Here is a 15,457-nt window from a genome sequence, read left to right as displayed (position 1 = left end):
CCAACAGCTTCACCAGAAAGCACAAGGCTTGAATGGGGTGGAGAACTGAAATGCTGCTGTGATACAGGTCAGCGCCATGGCACCTTCACCGGGAGGCTTCTGCTGCTATCGCCCAGGGCCCGTGCTGTATTGTTTGGAACCCCGGCGGTACATGCCGGGATGTGCTGCAGCAAGAGGTGCTTTCAGCCATCGCGCACCTGCAGACCAGAGGTGAGACATAACTTCTGGGAAGTAACCTGGAAGCACATGGTGACACCAGCAGAAAGTGTAATGAGACCGCTGGAGATGTGAAAATGTAGCAGGAAAGTGGTTGACTCCCAAGATGGGTTGCATCTGTACACATATGTTCACATCAACAGTGAACAGCCTCTTCCATGTCTAACAGGTTTGCTTTTCAGGGCTGGTTTTACACATTTAGATGATTTGTTAGATATTTTTTTGATTTTTTTTGCCTGCCATCCCACACATGCAAACAGATTGCACTCCAAAGCTGGGGACATTTTCAAATACACAGTTGCTTTTAATGTTTAATTAGGTATGATAACAGGATAAAATGTTCTTGGCAGGGACAGAGCACCTGCAGCACAAACTTGCAACATATTTCTCTCATTGCATTGAAACCGCTCAGGTACCTATTGCTCTAGCTGTGTCAGTGTTTCTGAGATCAATGCTGAAGCTCGTCAAGGAGTTGTACTTATAAAAAATTAACTGTTTCACATCGGAGGTCTCAGCTCAGCAGCCTGCTCGGTGGTGTTTTCTGACAGACTGCTGTGTGTATACAACGTAAATGCCAAGCAGCGCAGTGTTTGTTACAGGATCAACAGATAAAGCTTTTGCAATGTTGCACAAACAGCAGCACGCTTTTTTCAAGCGCATGTCAATTCACAGATTGCTTTGGGCCACGGCGCGTTCATCGCGTCTCGGTGTTGCATTTATTTATTTACGTATTTAAAAACGAAGCCAATAAGTACAAATAGCCCTCAGGTACCGGGGCTCCGGCACAGGTGGGAACCGCTCGCAGCAGCCGCGCCTCAGCCCCTGCCCGCGGGGGGCGCGCCCCGGCCGAAAGTTCCAGTCAGGGCCGAGAGCGGGAAACGGGGCCGCGGCCGCCCCCGCCCGGCACCGAGATCCCCCCCCCCTCAGGGCCGGGGACTCCCCTCGGCCGAGCCCCGTGGCGGTGACAGCCCCGGGCAGCGGCGCTCGGGAGCGAGCCGTGCTGAGGGGAAGCCGCCGGCCCCGCGGCCGCCCTCTCCCCGCCTGACTCGGTGCAAATCATTGTTTGGCTCCGGCATTAACTACATTCCAGCGGGACGCAGCGCCCAGTCTCCTTCCTCGCATTCCTGCCCCACACAAAGGAGTCCCTGCCTCGCCGCGCCCCGCGCCCCGCCGGCCGCCCCACGAAGCCCCTCACGGACCGGCCGCCGCCTTCGCCCCCGCCCGGGGGTGCGGGCTGGAGCCGCAGCCCCGCCGCGGGGCGGCCGGCCGGGGGCGGCGGGGGCAGGGAGCCGCCGAGCGCAAATTCCTCCGCGCAGCGCGCCATTGACTGGACCCAGCAACTTATTTAAGGCTGGAAAGTGACACAGGGGCTCCTCGCCTCCGCTCGCTGCCTGCCGCCGGGCAGCCCGGCCGCACCGAGCCGCGCGGAGCCGGGATGCCGCCGAGGTGATCGCCGCCCAGCCTGCTCGCAGCCCGGGCCGCCCGCCGGGGAAGGAGCCGCGTCCCCCCGGCTGTGCCCCGCCGAGAGGCTTTCTTTTGGGGGCGGGTTTTTACTTTTTTTTTGTTTGTTTGTTTTGTTATTTTATTTATTCTTTAATATTTTTCCGCTCTGGACTGCGCCTTCGCAGAGAGTTTCGCCGGGCTCCGGCCGAGCATGGAGAAGTACGAGGAGGACATGGCACTGAAGGCCACTAAGCTCCTAGAAGACCTGTCCCTCTACGAGCCCTGCCTGGAGGCACCGTACGGCCGGGGCGGCCGCCGGGACCCGCCGCTCCCCCCGGACCTGGAGGAGACCAAGCGGGTGCTGGCCGCCCACATGCCGGCGGAGCAGCGGGGCCGCAAGATGAACGGCACCGCCGCGCCGCCGCCGCCCGCCGAAGCCTTCCCCTTCCCCGCCGCCCCCTGCGGCAAAGCCTACCCGCCCGCCGCCCCGCTCCGCGCCGCCAACGGCCGCGCCGAGCCGCCGCCGGCCGCCGGGCCACCGTGCTGCGAGGAGGGGCTGTGCACCCGCTCCGAGGTGGCGCTGCCCTGCTACAGCGGCTTCCCCGACAAGGGCAAGCGCTACTCGGCCGAGGGCTACCGCTACGCCGCCGGCAGCGCCTACGACGGCGGCTACGTGGCCAAGGGCGGCGGGAGGGCGGCCGGGGGCCCCGACGGCAAGTACGGAGCCGCCAGCCCCCGGGCCAGCCTTGCTCCTGCCGCAGCCGCCGCCTCGCCGGGCCCCGGCGCCGAGCACGGCAAGTTCTCCAGCCCCCGCTCCAGCCTGGGCGGCGCGGGGTGCTCGCTGCCCTACGAGAAGTTCTCGAGCCCCCGCTCCAGCCTCGTGGTGCCCGGGCAGGACAAGTACGGCAGCCCCCGCGGCAGCCTGGTGCAGTATGACGGCGCGGCGCTAAGCCCCCGCTCCAGCTACGCCAGCACGGCCAGCGACACCAGCAAGCACTCCAGCCCCCGCGCCAGCCTCACCAGCTACGACGGCGGCGGCAGCAAGCCCAGCAGCAACCGCACCAGCGGCATCAGCATGGGCTACGACCAGCGCCACGCCAGCCCCCGCTCCAGCACCGCCAGCCAGTACTCGTGCCCCACCAGCCCCCGTTCCAGCTACTCGGACTCCAGGTACGGCCCGCCGGGCGGCGCCGAGCTGGACGGGGCCGCTGCCGCCAGCCTGGCCGTGGCCAGCCCCCGCTCCAGCCTCTGCGGGCCCCCCGAGGGCCGCGGCGTGCAGGGCGCTGCCGTGGTCAGCCCCCGCTCCAGCATCTCCAGCCAGAGCTCGCGGAGCTCCCGCGGCTCCATGAGCGCCTACCCCGAGCTGCAGCTGCCCTCGCCCCGCTCCTCGCTGCTGGGGCCCGGCCTGCAGGAGGACTGCGTGGTGCCTGAGCTGCCCGACGGCTACCACAAGATCCATGCCCAGTCCCCGCCGCGCCACGACCAGCAGCACCCGGCTGGCGGTGGCGGCCCCGACGCCGCGTCCCCCTACGCCTACAGCCCCACCAAAGGCTCGGCCTCGGCTCCCAAGTTCAAGCTCCCCTACCAGGTGACGCCGAGCCGGGAGAGCGGCCCCAGCCAGGCAGAGAGGAGGCTGGAGGCGCTGACGCTGGAGCTGGAGAAGGAGCTGGAGATGCACATGAAGAAGGAGTACTTCGGTGAGTGACCTGCTCGGGGAGGCAGGGTGTGGGGCCTGGAGGCGGCGAGGGGCTGGAAGGTGATGGTGTGTAGGGCCTGCCCGGAGCTGGGTGGTTTTAGCTCTGGGGAAGGTGTGTGATGCCCAGAACTGCTCTGGGCCAGTTACTCACTGAAGTCTCTGGTCATAGCAAGAGAAAGGTGGCTTGCCACAGGTTTTGTCTCTCTAACTGGTGTCAAAAGTGTTTGTACCTTGCCTCATACCTGGCATTTTATCTTCTATTTCTTGCGCAGTTTGTTAGGCTTTGTGACTCTCCCCCTTCCAGATGCAGATAGGAGACTTGTCTGTGGTGTTACAGAAGCTGTTGGGGTTCATGCTGGTTTGCTCATTTGCCTTCATCAATAAAGTTCAGCCTCACTGAGGCTGTGGTATTTAATCATACTTTCAGGCCATCTGCAATGTTTAAATTGTTAGAGACAATGAGCCTGGCTGGTGAAGCAGTTTTAGTGCCTCATTCAGTTACGTTGTCCTAGTTCAGAATGCTTGTGGGATCCCCAGCATTGTTTCTAGCCCGTGAGGCCTTGCAGGTCTGTGCTGTGTACGAGTCTGGTAGGGGTTGGTGTCATCCCTGGCATGTGAGGGGAGGCTGGGGGAGCAGAGACCTGTCCATCCTTGGTGATGTTGTGTCAGCTTTTTGGTAGTCATCTGGGTATCTTCAGTGCTTCTTCATAGAACAAAAGCAACTTCTTGAAACATGTGAATATGCTTTGTAATCATGTCGAAGTTCCCGTGTCTTTTATTTTGTACTGGGTGAAAAAGGCCAAAAGGCCTTTGAAAGATAATCCCGGAGCGCACAAATACTGCCCTGTTCCTCAGAGGCTCTGGGGATGGGACGAACCAGGTGGTGGCTGGGTAGGGCAGCTGGACCTGGGCAGCCCTTGGGAGCAGCTTGAACTGGGGCTGAGGGCTTTGGGGGGAGTAGCTCCTGTCAGAGGAGGGAGAACAAGGCCCAGGAAGATGAGGGGCTTGGGGTCTGTCAGCTCCCAGCAGTGGCCCTGTGTGCGGGAGCTGCCGAGTCCACAGCCTCTGAGGGGACGGGTACCTCAGTCTTTGTGTGCTGGCTGGGCGCTGATAGTGTGATCCCTGGGTGACACAGGTGTTGTTTGAGATGGACATGTTACCTCTGGTCTGTGATTTCAACACTGAAGTTTCAGGCTGCTTTCAGTGTAGCATGAGTGTGCTCTGTGTGGGATGGAGGAGTTACATGGCTTTGTGTGCTTGTAGCGAGACAGACCTGGACGGATCGCTTGAGGTAGCTGAGCGAGTGGTGCCCTCTCCTACTAGGAAAGCCTTTCTGTGAACTGCAGTGGTATTGTTTTTACAAGCTCTTTTGCCTGGACAAAGGAGGCTGAATACAGTGCCAGCTTACTGCGGCAGCCTCGCTATGCCTCCATCCTGTGCAGGGCTCAAGATGAAAGCTGATGGTTGTCTGCTGCACCTGGTGTGGGGCTTCAGGTGCTGGCAGGCCCATCACCAGCTGGGGTCAATAACTGGGGTCAGTAACAGGTCATTCATGAGTATGTTCAGAAGCTGCATGGGGGTGGAGGGGGGTTAATTTATGTGCTAACACCAAGAAATGTTACTTTCAAAATATCAGTGGTGTGCAGTGAGAGACAGAACAAAAAGGTATTTTGAGTAAGAAACATACCTTACAGCTGTCCTGACCCTCTGAGAGGTTTTTCCAGTGGCTAGGGAAGCTGGGTGTGATCAGGGGCTCCAGGAGCAGCCTCGGGAATCTGTGGTGCGGGTGGGTTTTTCTTATTTATAAGGACTTACCTGTTGTGAGTGTCACTACTTGCATGTATATTCTCTCGCAACATGTTGCAGCATGCCATAAGCCTTGGCAGATGTGTCCCGTGTCGGATTGGCAGTAAGCTTATGCCTTTATGTCTGGGGAACGTATGTACCAGCAGCCCCGCAGGTATTTGTTGTAGCAGCTGAAAGAGTCGCTGCCATAGCTTGCACCCTAGAAGTAGATGAAATTCAGAAAACTGGAGCACTGTAAAAGGGCTGACTTCTCTAAGTCATCAAGGGTAGGTCATAATTCTTAGTGGTCTTGATCCTGCATTTCTGGTTCCAGATCATCAGTGAATGCTAAGCTTTGGCTGGGTGAGCATGTAGGTTTGGTCTGGTACAACTGCAGGCTGATGGGACAGAGACAAGGAGAAAGACCCGCATGAGGAGAAGCCTGCTTATTGACACATACAGGAGCAGGTTATTTAGGTTGACTTTTCTGAGAGGTTCTTAATGCTAGTAAAAAGAAGCAAGCAGAAATGCATTCATTTCTAGCATCACACATACTCGTGTCTGACACATTCTGAAAGCAATTGCAGTGCCCTGTGATGCCCATGGAGAACAGAAATGTTAAGTCAATAGTCAACAGAGCAGATGGTTTAATACTCCTTAATTAGATGAGCTCAACTGCCTGGTGAATAAATGTTCACGTGGTGACACTGATGTAATTTTACTGTGTTCTCTGCACCCCCCTGCCCCCAGGAAAGAATACAGCGATTCTTACTTTGTCCATTCAAAGTGAGGGCTACTCCACACAGTGCTGTTTGCAGACCACTGCGTTCTGTCTTGTGTCCAAATACAACTTCCAAAATTTGGACAGCGAGTTATTTTGAATCCGAGGTCAAGTGACTAACCAGTCCTGTGTGGAGGAAGAATAACTGTACCCTGCATTCGTTCTGTTTGTGGGTCAGTCTGGGTGTTCCCCTAACCATGCTTGTGCTGGCAGTCCTGGCTGCTCTCCCAAACCTTACTGCTCCGTTTCAGAAGGAGCCTGTAGTCTGGGGCAGATAAATACAAGATGAAGCTGCTGTTGCTGCCGTTGCTCTTGCCCTCTTCCGGAATGAGATGGGCAAGGTGACTAGAGATCAGGTGTCTGCCCCAAGTGAGAACACAGGAGTGTTAGTAGAAGAACCCAGAGAGAAGGGACAAGAACCAGTGGCCTTCAGTAACACTGCCCAGACAGAGCACCCCTGTTGGGCTGGCTTTGTCCTTGGGGACCTGCTGAAGTCCTCCTGTGATCAGGGCACATACAGCATCTGAGCATTGGAGAGGAACTGGGTGGTGTGTCCTAGCAGATCTGGGGGCTAGCAGTTGGCTCTGAGCAGTGCTGTGCTGGGAGCTTTGCTGCCTCACCTTCTCCATCCCGCTCTTCCTTCCGGCAGGCTTCAGTGCATTTGTAGAGAGAAGGAAACCTTCATTACACAATTGGTTTAGTCTGACCAAAAGCAGCAATGCTGCAAAAAGTGCCTTGCGCCTGCCCTGCTCCCAGTTGCACAGCTGAGAAGTAGCACCCTGCCACTTCCAAGTGCTCCCACCAGCATGTTGCAGCCACATGTGCTCATTGAGCTCAGAGAAAAGAAAGCCTACAAAAAAGGAAGGAGATAGGAAGGGTTGTTTTGGGCTGGATCCATGAGCTGCTCCAGATTCACCGCTGTGATGGGGTGAATGAGATGGCTGGAGCTGACCCAAGGGTGAAGACAAAGGGCATGGGGAGGCTGAGGCTGTTTCTTTGGCAGCAGCCCACAGTTGGTAGAACTGTGAGCTTTTGTGCTCGTGTTGCAGGGGAAGCAGGTACAGCTACCTCTTCCCAAACTGCTTCATCCTAAACCCTCGGAGACCCCCTGTCCATCCCCTCTCAAGGTACTGATGGTTTAGTAAGTGTGCTCAGTTCACTGGCAGACGCTGAGAACAGAAGCAATAAAAAAGTAATTTCACTCAATTCCATAACTGTTCTCAGATGGGCTTTGTATGCAATGAGGTAAACTGCCAAAGCTGTGTTTTGGGGATGTTTAAAATTGAATGTGCATTCTGAGGTGTCAACAGGACGTCCGTGGGTGTTAGAACGTCAGCAGCTCAGGCGCTGGCTTAAATTCTATTTACTTTGCAGAAACCTCCAGGCTGATGTCTAGGTGTTGAAAAAGAAAGTTTAAGGCAAAAACTGAATTCTGGTGTACCCATCCAAGTCAGAGCAATTCTTTTGGGACTGACTGTAAACCTGTGACTTGTCATCTGCTGGGCAGGGAAATGTCACCCTGTCACACTGATGGGGATATTGTTTTCAGACAAGATCTCTGTCCTGTGGCTCTGCTGGGGTTGTCAGAAATGGAAAGAGAGCCAACAGAGGGGCACAGGCAGCAGATGCTTGTTCCTAGCAGCCCCTGCTGTGCTGCAGCCATCACCTAATGAGGGCTGTCTGCTTACATTGGTCAGTGTGGTGGGATCCCATGCAAGAAATAATTTAGTAATTGTCTTACCATGTGGGGCTAAAAACAAGATGAAAAAGTACAGTGAAACTATGTAGGTGTGGGGAGAGTGAGTTGTCTTCTCTCTGTGCAGTCTAGAGAGATGAGTGGTGTCTGCACCTCTGCGCAGTGCCCTGTGTGAAGGTGCCTTTCTCAATCTCTGCTACACATCAGATGCTTCCCACCCCGTCACTGCCACCTCACCTCTTGTGTTTCACATTTGATAGGCAGGATACAGCAAGTTCATACCCCGCTGGAGGGGAGAGATGTTTCACTGGGGAAGGTGAAAGAAGAGCTGCAGTGAGAGATGCTGAGGTACCTATAAATTAGTAGCATCCTGGAGACTCAAAACTGCCAGGAGTCCCCTTCCTGTTGCTCGCCCTGCACCAAGATACCAGGCAGTACAGTTTTATGTACTAAATGTCTGTAACATGGGTACCAATAACCATATGTGGCAGGATGAGTGTCTATACCTTGCACGGAAGCATGCATAATGAGCTGGGATGATGCTTCCTTGCCTTCAGTAGCAGAAAATGTGACTCTGAATAAGGTGGCTTATTTGTTTTTTGCTTGTTTTCGTTGTTTGTGCTTTTCATCTTTGATTTAGTCGGTGTTATCAATGCACTGGGTGCAGGGGATGATGGTGACTTGGAAGAACTGCCACATCTTCTGTTAGGACTGCCACAGATAAGTTCTGCGTTGAGAGGTTTGGATGCACCATGTAGAATTTGTGCAGGTGTATATGCTGCCATGGTGTGGCTTAATGGTCACCCTTCCCTGTCACCGTATGCTTTAGGAAATATGCGTGTTTGCGTACCTCTCTGGACATCACAGCTGGTTCGTTTTGAGCCACAGGGCAATACACACAGTTTTCTGGATCCGAAGTAAAGGAGATTGTTTAGGTTTGAAATGTATGCAAAGAAGAAACTTCTCACGTGTTGCGAAGAGTCGATATCCTCACAGAAAGGAGATAGAGAGGATATAGAAAGGTAAGAGCTGATTGGAGCCCATGTTCCAGTTTGCTTTGGTTTGGAGCCCGCTGCCCTGCTGGTGACTGTAGAGCCATGGGGCTGCTGTGCAAAGCAGCGACGAATTGTTATATCTGCCTGGTTTTAGGGCTCTGTCACAAGCTCTGATGTTCCTATTGCATTCCTCAAGTAAGAGGCACTCAAATTCCCAGAAGTAACAACAGGCTTTTAACACCCTTGTCATCCCATATTGTGTTCTGCCCCCCAAAATGGTCAGGTGTGCCTTCTTAGAGGGGTTAAGGAAATGTCCGAAGAAGGATTCCAAGTCAAAATAATCCTGTCTGGTATTGGCAGTTGTTTACTTAGCCTCTGTACCTGACCCTCTACAAAGAATTGTGTGTGTGGGTGTCCTGGTTTGGTGTCAAATCATGCACTGGAGATTTGTACACCATGGTGGGTGAATTAGGAGTGGCCACAGAATCAACTAAATTGTATTTTGGAGAATAGGAAAATGACCCTAATTTGGAGAAACAGCTAGCTGTAGTAAGGTGAAGCTGATGCTTTTAAACATAAAAGTGATACAACCAGAGAGAAATTTTCCACTGGAGAGGAAATTCTGAAGTGGGCCTTGAGGATGTCTGTTGTGCTTGTGTGCTCCTGCTGCTGACTTGGTGGCAGCAGCAGAGGTACCAGTCTGTTATCTTGGGCATTGTTTGGGCATCGTTAATATCCATGGTTAATGAACTAGGGCATAAATGTCTCTGTTGTAGCCATGTTGGATGTTTAGAAGGCTTTCAAAGCAAGTGAATTTTCCAAATACTCAAACGATTAAAACCTAAAAGTCTGGCAAAGTCATTTTCAGATGTTTAAAAGGGTGGTTCAGCAATGGAAAGAAAATAAATCAGCAGCAGTAATCCAGAAAGTTTAGTTTTACTAAAACCAAAAATTATTTACAAAAATGGAAGGGGGCTTTTCCTCCTGCCTATCACAGCTACCACGGGGCAGTGCTTCGTGGTGTCCTGGCAGAGTTGTGGTCTGAGGTTTTCCTTGGCAGGGCGCAGAGCCCTGCAGCACTGGGGGCATATCCTTTGTTTTGGACTGAGCTCAGGCACTCGCAGAGGGTGTGATCTGCGGTGTCCTTTGGTGCTGTGAGGGGAGGGCTGGCTGCCAGCCAGGCACTGGGGCGGTTGTTCCTACCGGCGTGAAGGTGCTGGCATCCTGTGGGACCCTGTTCTGTTGTCCCCCATGCTGCTGGTTGGAGAGGGGGTGCAGCTGCTCCTGCAGTGCCTCGAAGTACACGTTTTGTCTTGCAGCGTGCCAAGGTGGAGCACTTCTGCTGTCAGCATTAGCTGTGTCCAAAATCGCTTCTTAATTTGTGGCTGGAGAAACTGGGCGTTGCTGGGAGCACAATGTGGTGCTTGATTTATGCCCATCCTGCACAAAGTGCCTCTTCTCTGGCAGGGGTGGGAATGTATGACGTAAAGCACAACTGAAGCAGCAAAAAGGAAAGAAATACAGGAATGTGCATGGTGTCAGCAAGCTTTATTATGAGCTTAAAAAGGCTCATATTGGAGGACTGTGTTCAACAGCCTGCAAGGTTCGAGTCCTGACAGGACCGTGGTACCTGGGGCTGGGATGTGGCACAGCTCAGTGACTTCTTCCAGGGTGTGATGGCTCCAAAGGCTGGCAGTAGGATTCCTGTTGCCTTATCTGGGAGCAGGACCAGCCTGTAGTTCTTAAAATTAGCAGCCGTGCTAATAATCATTCAATAAACATCTGGTTTTGGTTGGATTTTTGTGATTTTTCACTTTGCCTGTGTGGATCTCATCTCTGGATGTGGATTTTGTCCCACTTGCTACATCAGAGTGGATATTTCCAGTCTGGTGTGCGTTATCTCTTTCTATTAACCTCACCGTGTTTGTTTTAACTTCCTATCAGTGTGGCCTTGTTGCTGCGCAGTGAGACAGAGGAGCACAGCAAAACGGCCAAGCGTGCCGTGTATCTCTTCCAGCTGGAGAGTTTCACATCATCTGAAACTTCATTCCTCGCTTCTTGGAGCGGTTTTACTAAATCCCTAATGTCACGTTTATGTATTCCAGCAAACTTTTAAGAAAAGGCCTATGACTCATTAAGGGGAAAAAAAAGCAAAACAGCACAGCCGAGCCCAAACACTCATTTAATGCTCAGCTGAGAACTACTGTGCATAAAAAACATGTAGGGGCTTTCACTGCAAGGCTCAAATGGGGCAAGGATTTATTGCTAGTGGCACCTATTTCCAAATCTGAGATCCTGGAAGAGTTCCCCTCAGCAGGTTTTGTACAACAGCTTGTAGATGGTTGTGTTTAAAGCTCTGTGTAGCTCAGGTTGCAATGGTGCACATGCTCTGACAAGTGCAGGTTAGCTGTTGTCTTGCCTGGTGTGGCTGTGATCCCTGACCCTCTCAACCCTGAGAAGGGGGCAAGCAGTGGCAGCTAGCTCATGGCTTGGAAGAAGGGGTCTGGTTGCACAGGAGCCTGAGCCTCTTCTACCATAACCACATCAGCTCCAAGTCCTGGGGGAGATGGGGTGCAAGGCACTGTGTGACTGTTCTGCTTGGTTATTGAGGTACACAGCTTAGGAAATTCCTGTGCACATGTGACAGAACTCCTCAGGATCCTCTGAGCACAAAGTTGTTGCTTCACACACAGCAAAAGCAGAGGTAATTCCCCAGTCCCAAACCTGGAGAGGTCACCCAGAGCTCTAACTTCATAAGAAAAGTAAATTTGGAGTGAAGGTGGCTGCAAGAACTGACTTGAGAAATTGGTACTGAAGATAAGTAAACTACAGGGATGAGAAGTCAAATGACTTTGGAGAGGGATATGACCTGGTTGGAATAACAACACAAATAGCTGTGACTATATCTGGGGGAGATGATTAGTTCTAACGCCTTTAACTGCAGACAGCAACACTCAGAAGCATCAGTTTGTTGTGAGGGTTAGTACACGTATTTACAGATACTGGGAGAAGGGCAGGGAAGGTAGTGTTCAAATGTAAAGAATATTAATACCACATATCACAGAATAGCTAGGGAATGGGTGCAGTGAACAATAGCAAGGCATTTAATGGGTTACTGAAGGTCAGGCCTGGGTTTACACCATTGCTTTTCTAAGAATTTGGCCAAACAAGATGCGTTTCTGTTCAGAACGTATTTATAGTTTTTGTGAAAAGTAGACAGCTATTGTGGAAGAACTGCTGGGGCTTCTCAGATGGTTTCCTGGCTATCCAAACATTTGTTTAATTGGTGAACAGTTTCACTTACAACACCACAACTTCTGGAAAGTGAAAACAAGATGTTTTCTGCCTTTTAATGTGGCCACTTGAAAAAATTAAAAAAATTCAAAGTTAAAATAAAGAGAAAAGAGAAGCCATTCCTAAATTCAGTTTGACAGTTGTGCAGATTGAGATGCTTTTGCATTGCTCCGGCTCGCTTGGATCATATTTCTTGTGGTCCACGGAGACCCTGTGGCCTCTCCCAGGCATGGGAAATACCATTGCGTTCTGGCGGTCATTGCATAAACCTTTCTCCTGTGCGGCAGCCTTGTCCCAAAGCACATGTTTTGCATGGAGCTGGGTTCCCACGAGTAAAGCTCCAGGACTAGCAGATCACTGGTTCTGCTGCAATGTCCACTCAAATGTTACCTCTGTACTAGTGGTTCCAGTCTGCAGGGCTTTGGGTAAGGCCAGTTCTGAATGCAGGTCCCCGGTGGGGTCAGGATGGTGTGGTGTTGGATTGAAACACAGGGCCAGGCGACTGTTTGTGGATGTCCCAAATTAAACTCTGCTAATTCGAGGTTAAATTTTGAGTGCAGAATCTCTGCGTGGCCTTTGCAAAACTTTGTACATGTACAGGGTGCGATTGGTGGGAAACCTTTATTAAATAGGGGTTTTATTGGGGAGAATTGTGATTTTATTTTTTATTTTATTTTACTATAATCAAGTGCTGGCCTGATTGAATTGAGGCAGTGGACAGGTCTCTGCTGCTGTGGCCTGATCCTGTTTCCCTGGCATCATGCATGTGCTGGATCTTTGTTTTCTGGTGTCTTTGTTCCTGGTGTGAAATTCCTGCTCAGATTCATTTGTTTGGGCCAGATGTTGAATGATTGGAAAATAATCACGGGGGGCATGGTTCTGAGCAGGGTGATAGTGAATAGACTTTGTCATTCACCCGTGGTTTCCTTGACTCAAAGGAGGCGTGCTAAGGCAGCCGCGTGCTGCTGCCCTGCCCATTCTGTCCCTGTGGACTGACTCACCTGTCACTCTTCCCACCTCTCCAGGGTTAAATTAATTCCAAGAGAACGGTATTTATGTTTAAAAAATAATGAAAAAGGCAGCAAAAAGTATTGGAGCCCAACATCAGCTGAGACTTACAGAACTGCTGATTATACCAGGAAGCAGAAAGAGCTGTAAGTGGTAAAATCTTGGGTCTCAGCGTTTCTCTCCACGCTGTGGCAGTTGCTATGCTATTAACCCTCAGCATCCCAATATCTGGGGATAGTTGGGGGGAAACACCTAAGTCCTCAGAGGCAAAGGACAAGTTTTAATGAATGGCTAATGCTGCTGCAGCTCTTCTTTTGCCAAGCAGTTATGTGAAAATTCTCTGTAATTGGTGGGTTGCCCATTTTTAATCAAAGCCATGTTTCCCAGATCTAAACACTCAATAGAAAACAGAGCTGCGCAACATTCAAGTGTATTGGAGTCCAGATTTTGAGCTGGTTTGAGAAATAAGCATGTAATTTTCTGAAGTGTAGGTCAGTAGCTGGTATTCTTAGAAAGTGTGTTGGCTTGGTTTACCTGTTCCTGGCCAGAGCGGGGTGAGCCTCTGTGGTGCAGCCCTGTAAGTCAGCAGTGGTTCCCATTGTGATCTGTTTGCTCCAGTGAAAAAACACTGGGGCAGTGCAGACCTTAGTGACTTAACTTTGAAAAATACGTGAGACGCCTGGTTTTTCCTAGTGCTGTTACGTAACAAGGGCAAACCCACACGGACAGGGTAAGATGGTGCTGCTGAGCTGCACGTAGGGGCTAGGATGCGGAGAGCGAGTCCTGCTCGCTCGTAAGAGTGGGGGCTCTGAGCGTCCTCTTACCCTGCTGTCCCTGTTTGTCCTCTGTCAGCTGCTGCGGTGACTTTGTGTGGCCTTTTGTTGCACAGTTTCTCAGAAGTGCTTATTTAAAGTATTGTTGAACAAATACTTGGAGCTGGGTAACTTTGTCCTAATGGCCAGGACACCATCATACTGCTAGCAGAATGTCACACCTAGTGTTTTTGTGTGTTTTTATTATGCCCAGCCATCCTCTTTTTCCTTTTTTTTTTTTTTTTTTTTTTTTTAAATCCTTTTACCAGTTCTGTGTTTTGGCAGTTGGTCTACGAAACATTGGGGGGTTTTTCAGTTGTACTCGAGGGGAGTTGTAGTTTGACTGTGGACAGACTGGTGTTAGATAGGAATTTCTTGTAAGCAGTGCTAAATGTGAAGTCTGAAATAACACTGGAACACTATGAAAAGGTGAAAAATTAAATGTTCAATGGAAAAACAGATTTCACATTTCACTGGAGAGGTTGCACAGAGCAGAATAGCCATGGGCATGGCTGATGGGGTGTATGGACATGGGAGACACTGGTCTCTGGCTTGCAGGTGGTCATGTGAAGCAACCTGATGCTGCGTGAGCTGCAAATGAACTGCTAGGGCTCCAGGTACTAGTGCCCTTTTCCTTTGGTTGCATTTTTTTGCAGCAAAATAGTGGTCCTGCTCACTGATGCTTAGTTTTTTTTTCTGATGTTTTGGAGGCTATCAGGTGTGGATTCAAATACTGTTTCACTACCAGTTTGAGAGAAGCTCTGCTCTTTGTGTGGCCTGGAAGGAGATTCTCCAATGGTTATTTTTGTATTTGAGCTTAGAGGAGGAGCATTCCTGCACTAGGCCTACAAGGGTGGCACAAGGCTTCCTGGCGCCAGAACAAGCAACATCTTCAACACGGGTCACTGCTCCATTGAGAGGAGAAAAATCAAATCCTTGGCAAGTTTGGTGCTTGTTGGGGCTCAGAGTTGTACCTGCCCTGTGCAGCCGTCATGCACAAAGCAAGGTTTGCCCCTTGCTGCAGTTTCTGGCAGGGTGGTGATGTGGTAATTCACTGACCAGGTCCTACATAGCCCTACAGCTTCACAGAGCCACTGTGTTGTGGGCTGGAAGGACCTGGGAGTGCCAGACTGTGCTGTGGTGGTGGTGTTTTGAAACAAAAAACAACAACCAAAATGCACAAACACCTGCTACCTCCCTGACCTATTTGGTATAGGAGAAAAGAGAAGAGGTAGTTTGGGTTTGGCTGTAACAGCCTTACATGGGGTATAAGAGCAAACAGACATTACTTCTTCAGGAAAACATTTCCTCAGCCTGTGCTCTACACCTGGGAGGAATTCAGGCTGGTGAAGAACCAGCCCAGAAAGAGGTGATCCCCAGAGGCTAATTTGCATTTGCTCACAAAGAAAATACTTTGAAGATACTCCAAGTGCAGACTTGCAAGGCAGCTTCCTGGGGTGCCAAGCGTGTGAGGCTGCTCTCACACTCTGCTGCTCTTGCCTCGCAGGGGCTCTGCCCGCCTGCCTGCTGGGGATGACACCGGGGGGAAGGAGCACCTTGGGCCCATCTGGATGCTGTGGTGGCCTCGCTCTAGCTGGCCACCCTGCCTTGCTTGGGTCCAATTTATTTCCGTAGCTTGCGAAAGAGAAAGGGGGAAAAAAAAAAAAACTAGCTCCTGAGCTTAGGCCAAGTCTTGGAGTCCTTCACAAGCAGAGCTTCCTTTGAAATTGC

The 15,457-nt window shown here is 51.5% G+C and overlaps 1 protein-coding gene across 2 annotated transcripts in view; it reads left to right on the top strand.

Annotated features, from left to right (window-relative positions):
- The first annotated feature begins 522 nt into the window (after positions 1–522).
- The window catches only part of WTIP (WT1 interacting protein), a 78,900-nt gene continuing 63,965 nt past the window's right edge, over positions 523–15,457 (top strand). The window contains exon 1 of one of the 2 annotated variants that reach the window (XM_035336743.1): positions 523–3,356. In XM_035336743.1, the coding sequence (XP_035192634.1) occupies positions 1,871–3,356 (1,486 nt within the window). In that variant the 5' untranslated portion in view covers positions 523–1,870. The remainder of the gene's footprint in view (positions 3,357–15,457) is intronic. The other variant, XM_035336742.1, reaches the window with a different exon arrangement.

Source organism: Oxyura jamaicensis, chromosome 11 (genome assembly GCF_011077185.1).
Source record: "Oxyura jamaicensis isolate SHBP4307 breed ruddy duck chromosome 11, BPBGC_Ojam_1.0, whole genome shotgun sequence".
Classification (NCBI taxonomy): Eukaryota; Metazoa; Chordata; class Aves; order Anseriformes; family Anatidae; genus Oxyura; species Oxyura jamaicensis.
The sequence above is the reverse complement of the archived record's forward strand: the minus strand, read 5'-3'. Positions and strand labels throughout refer to the sequence as shown.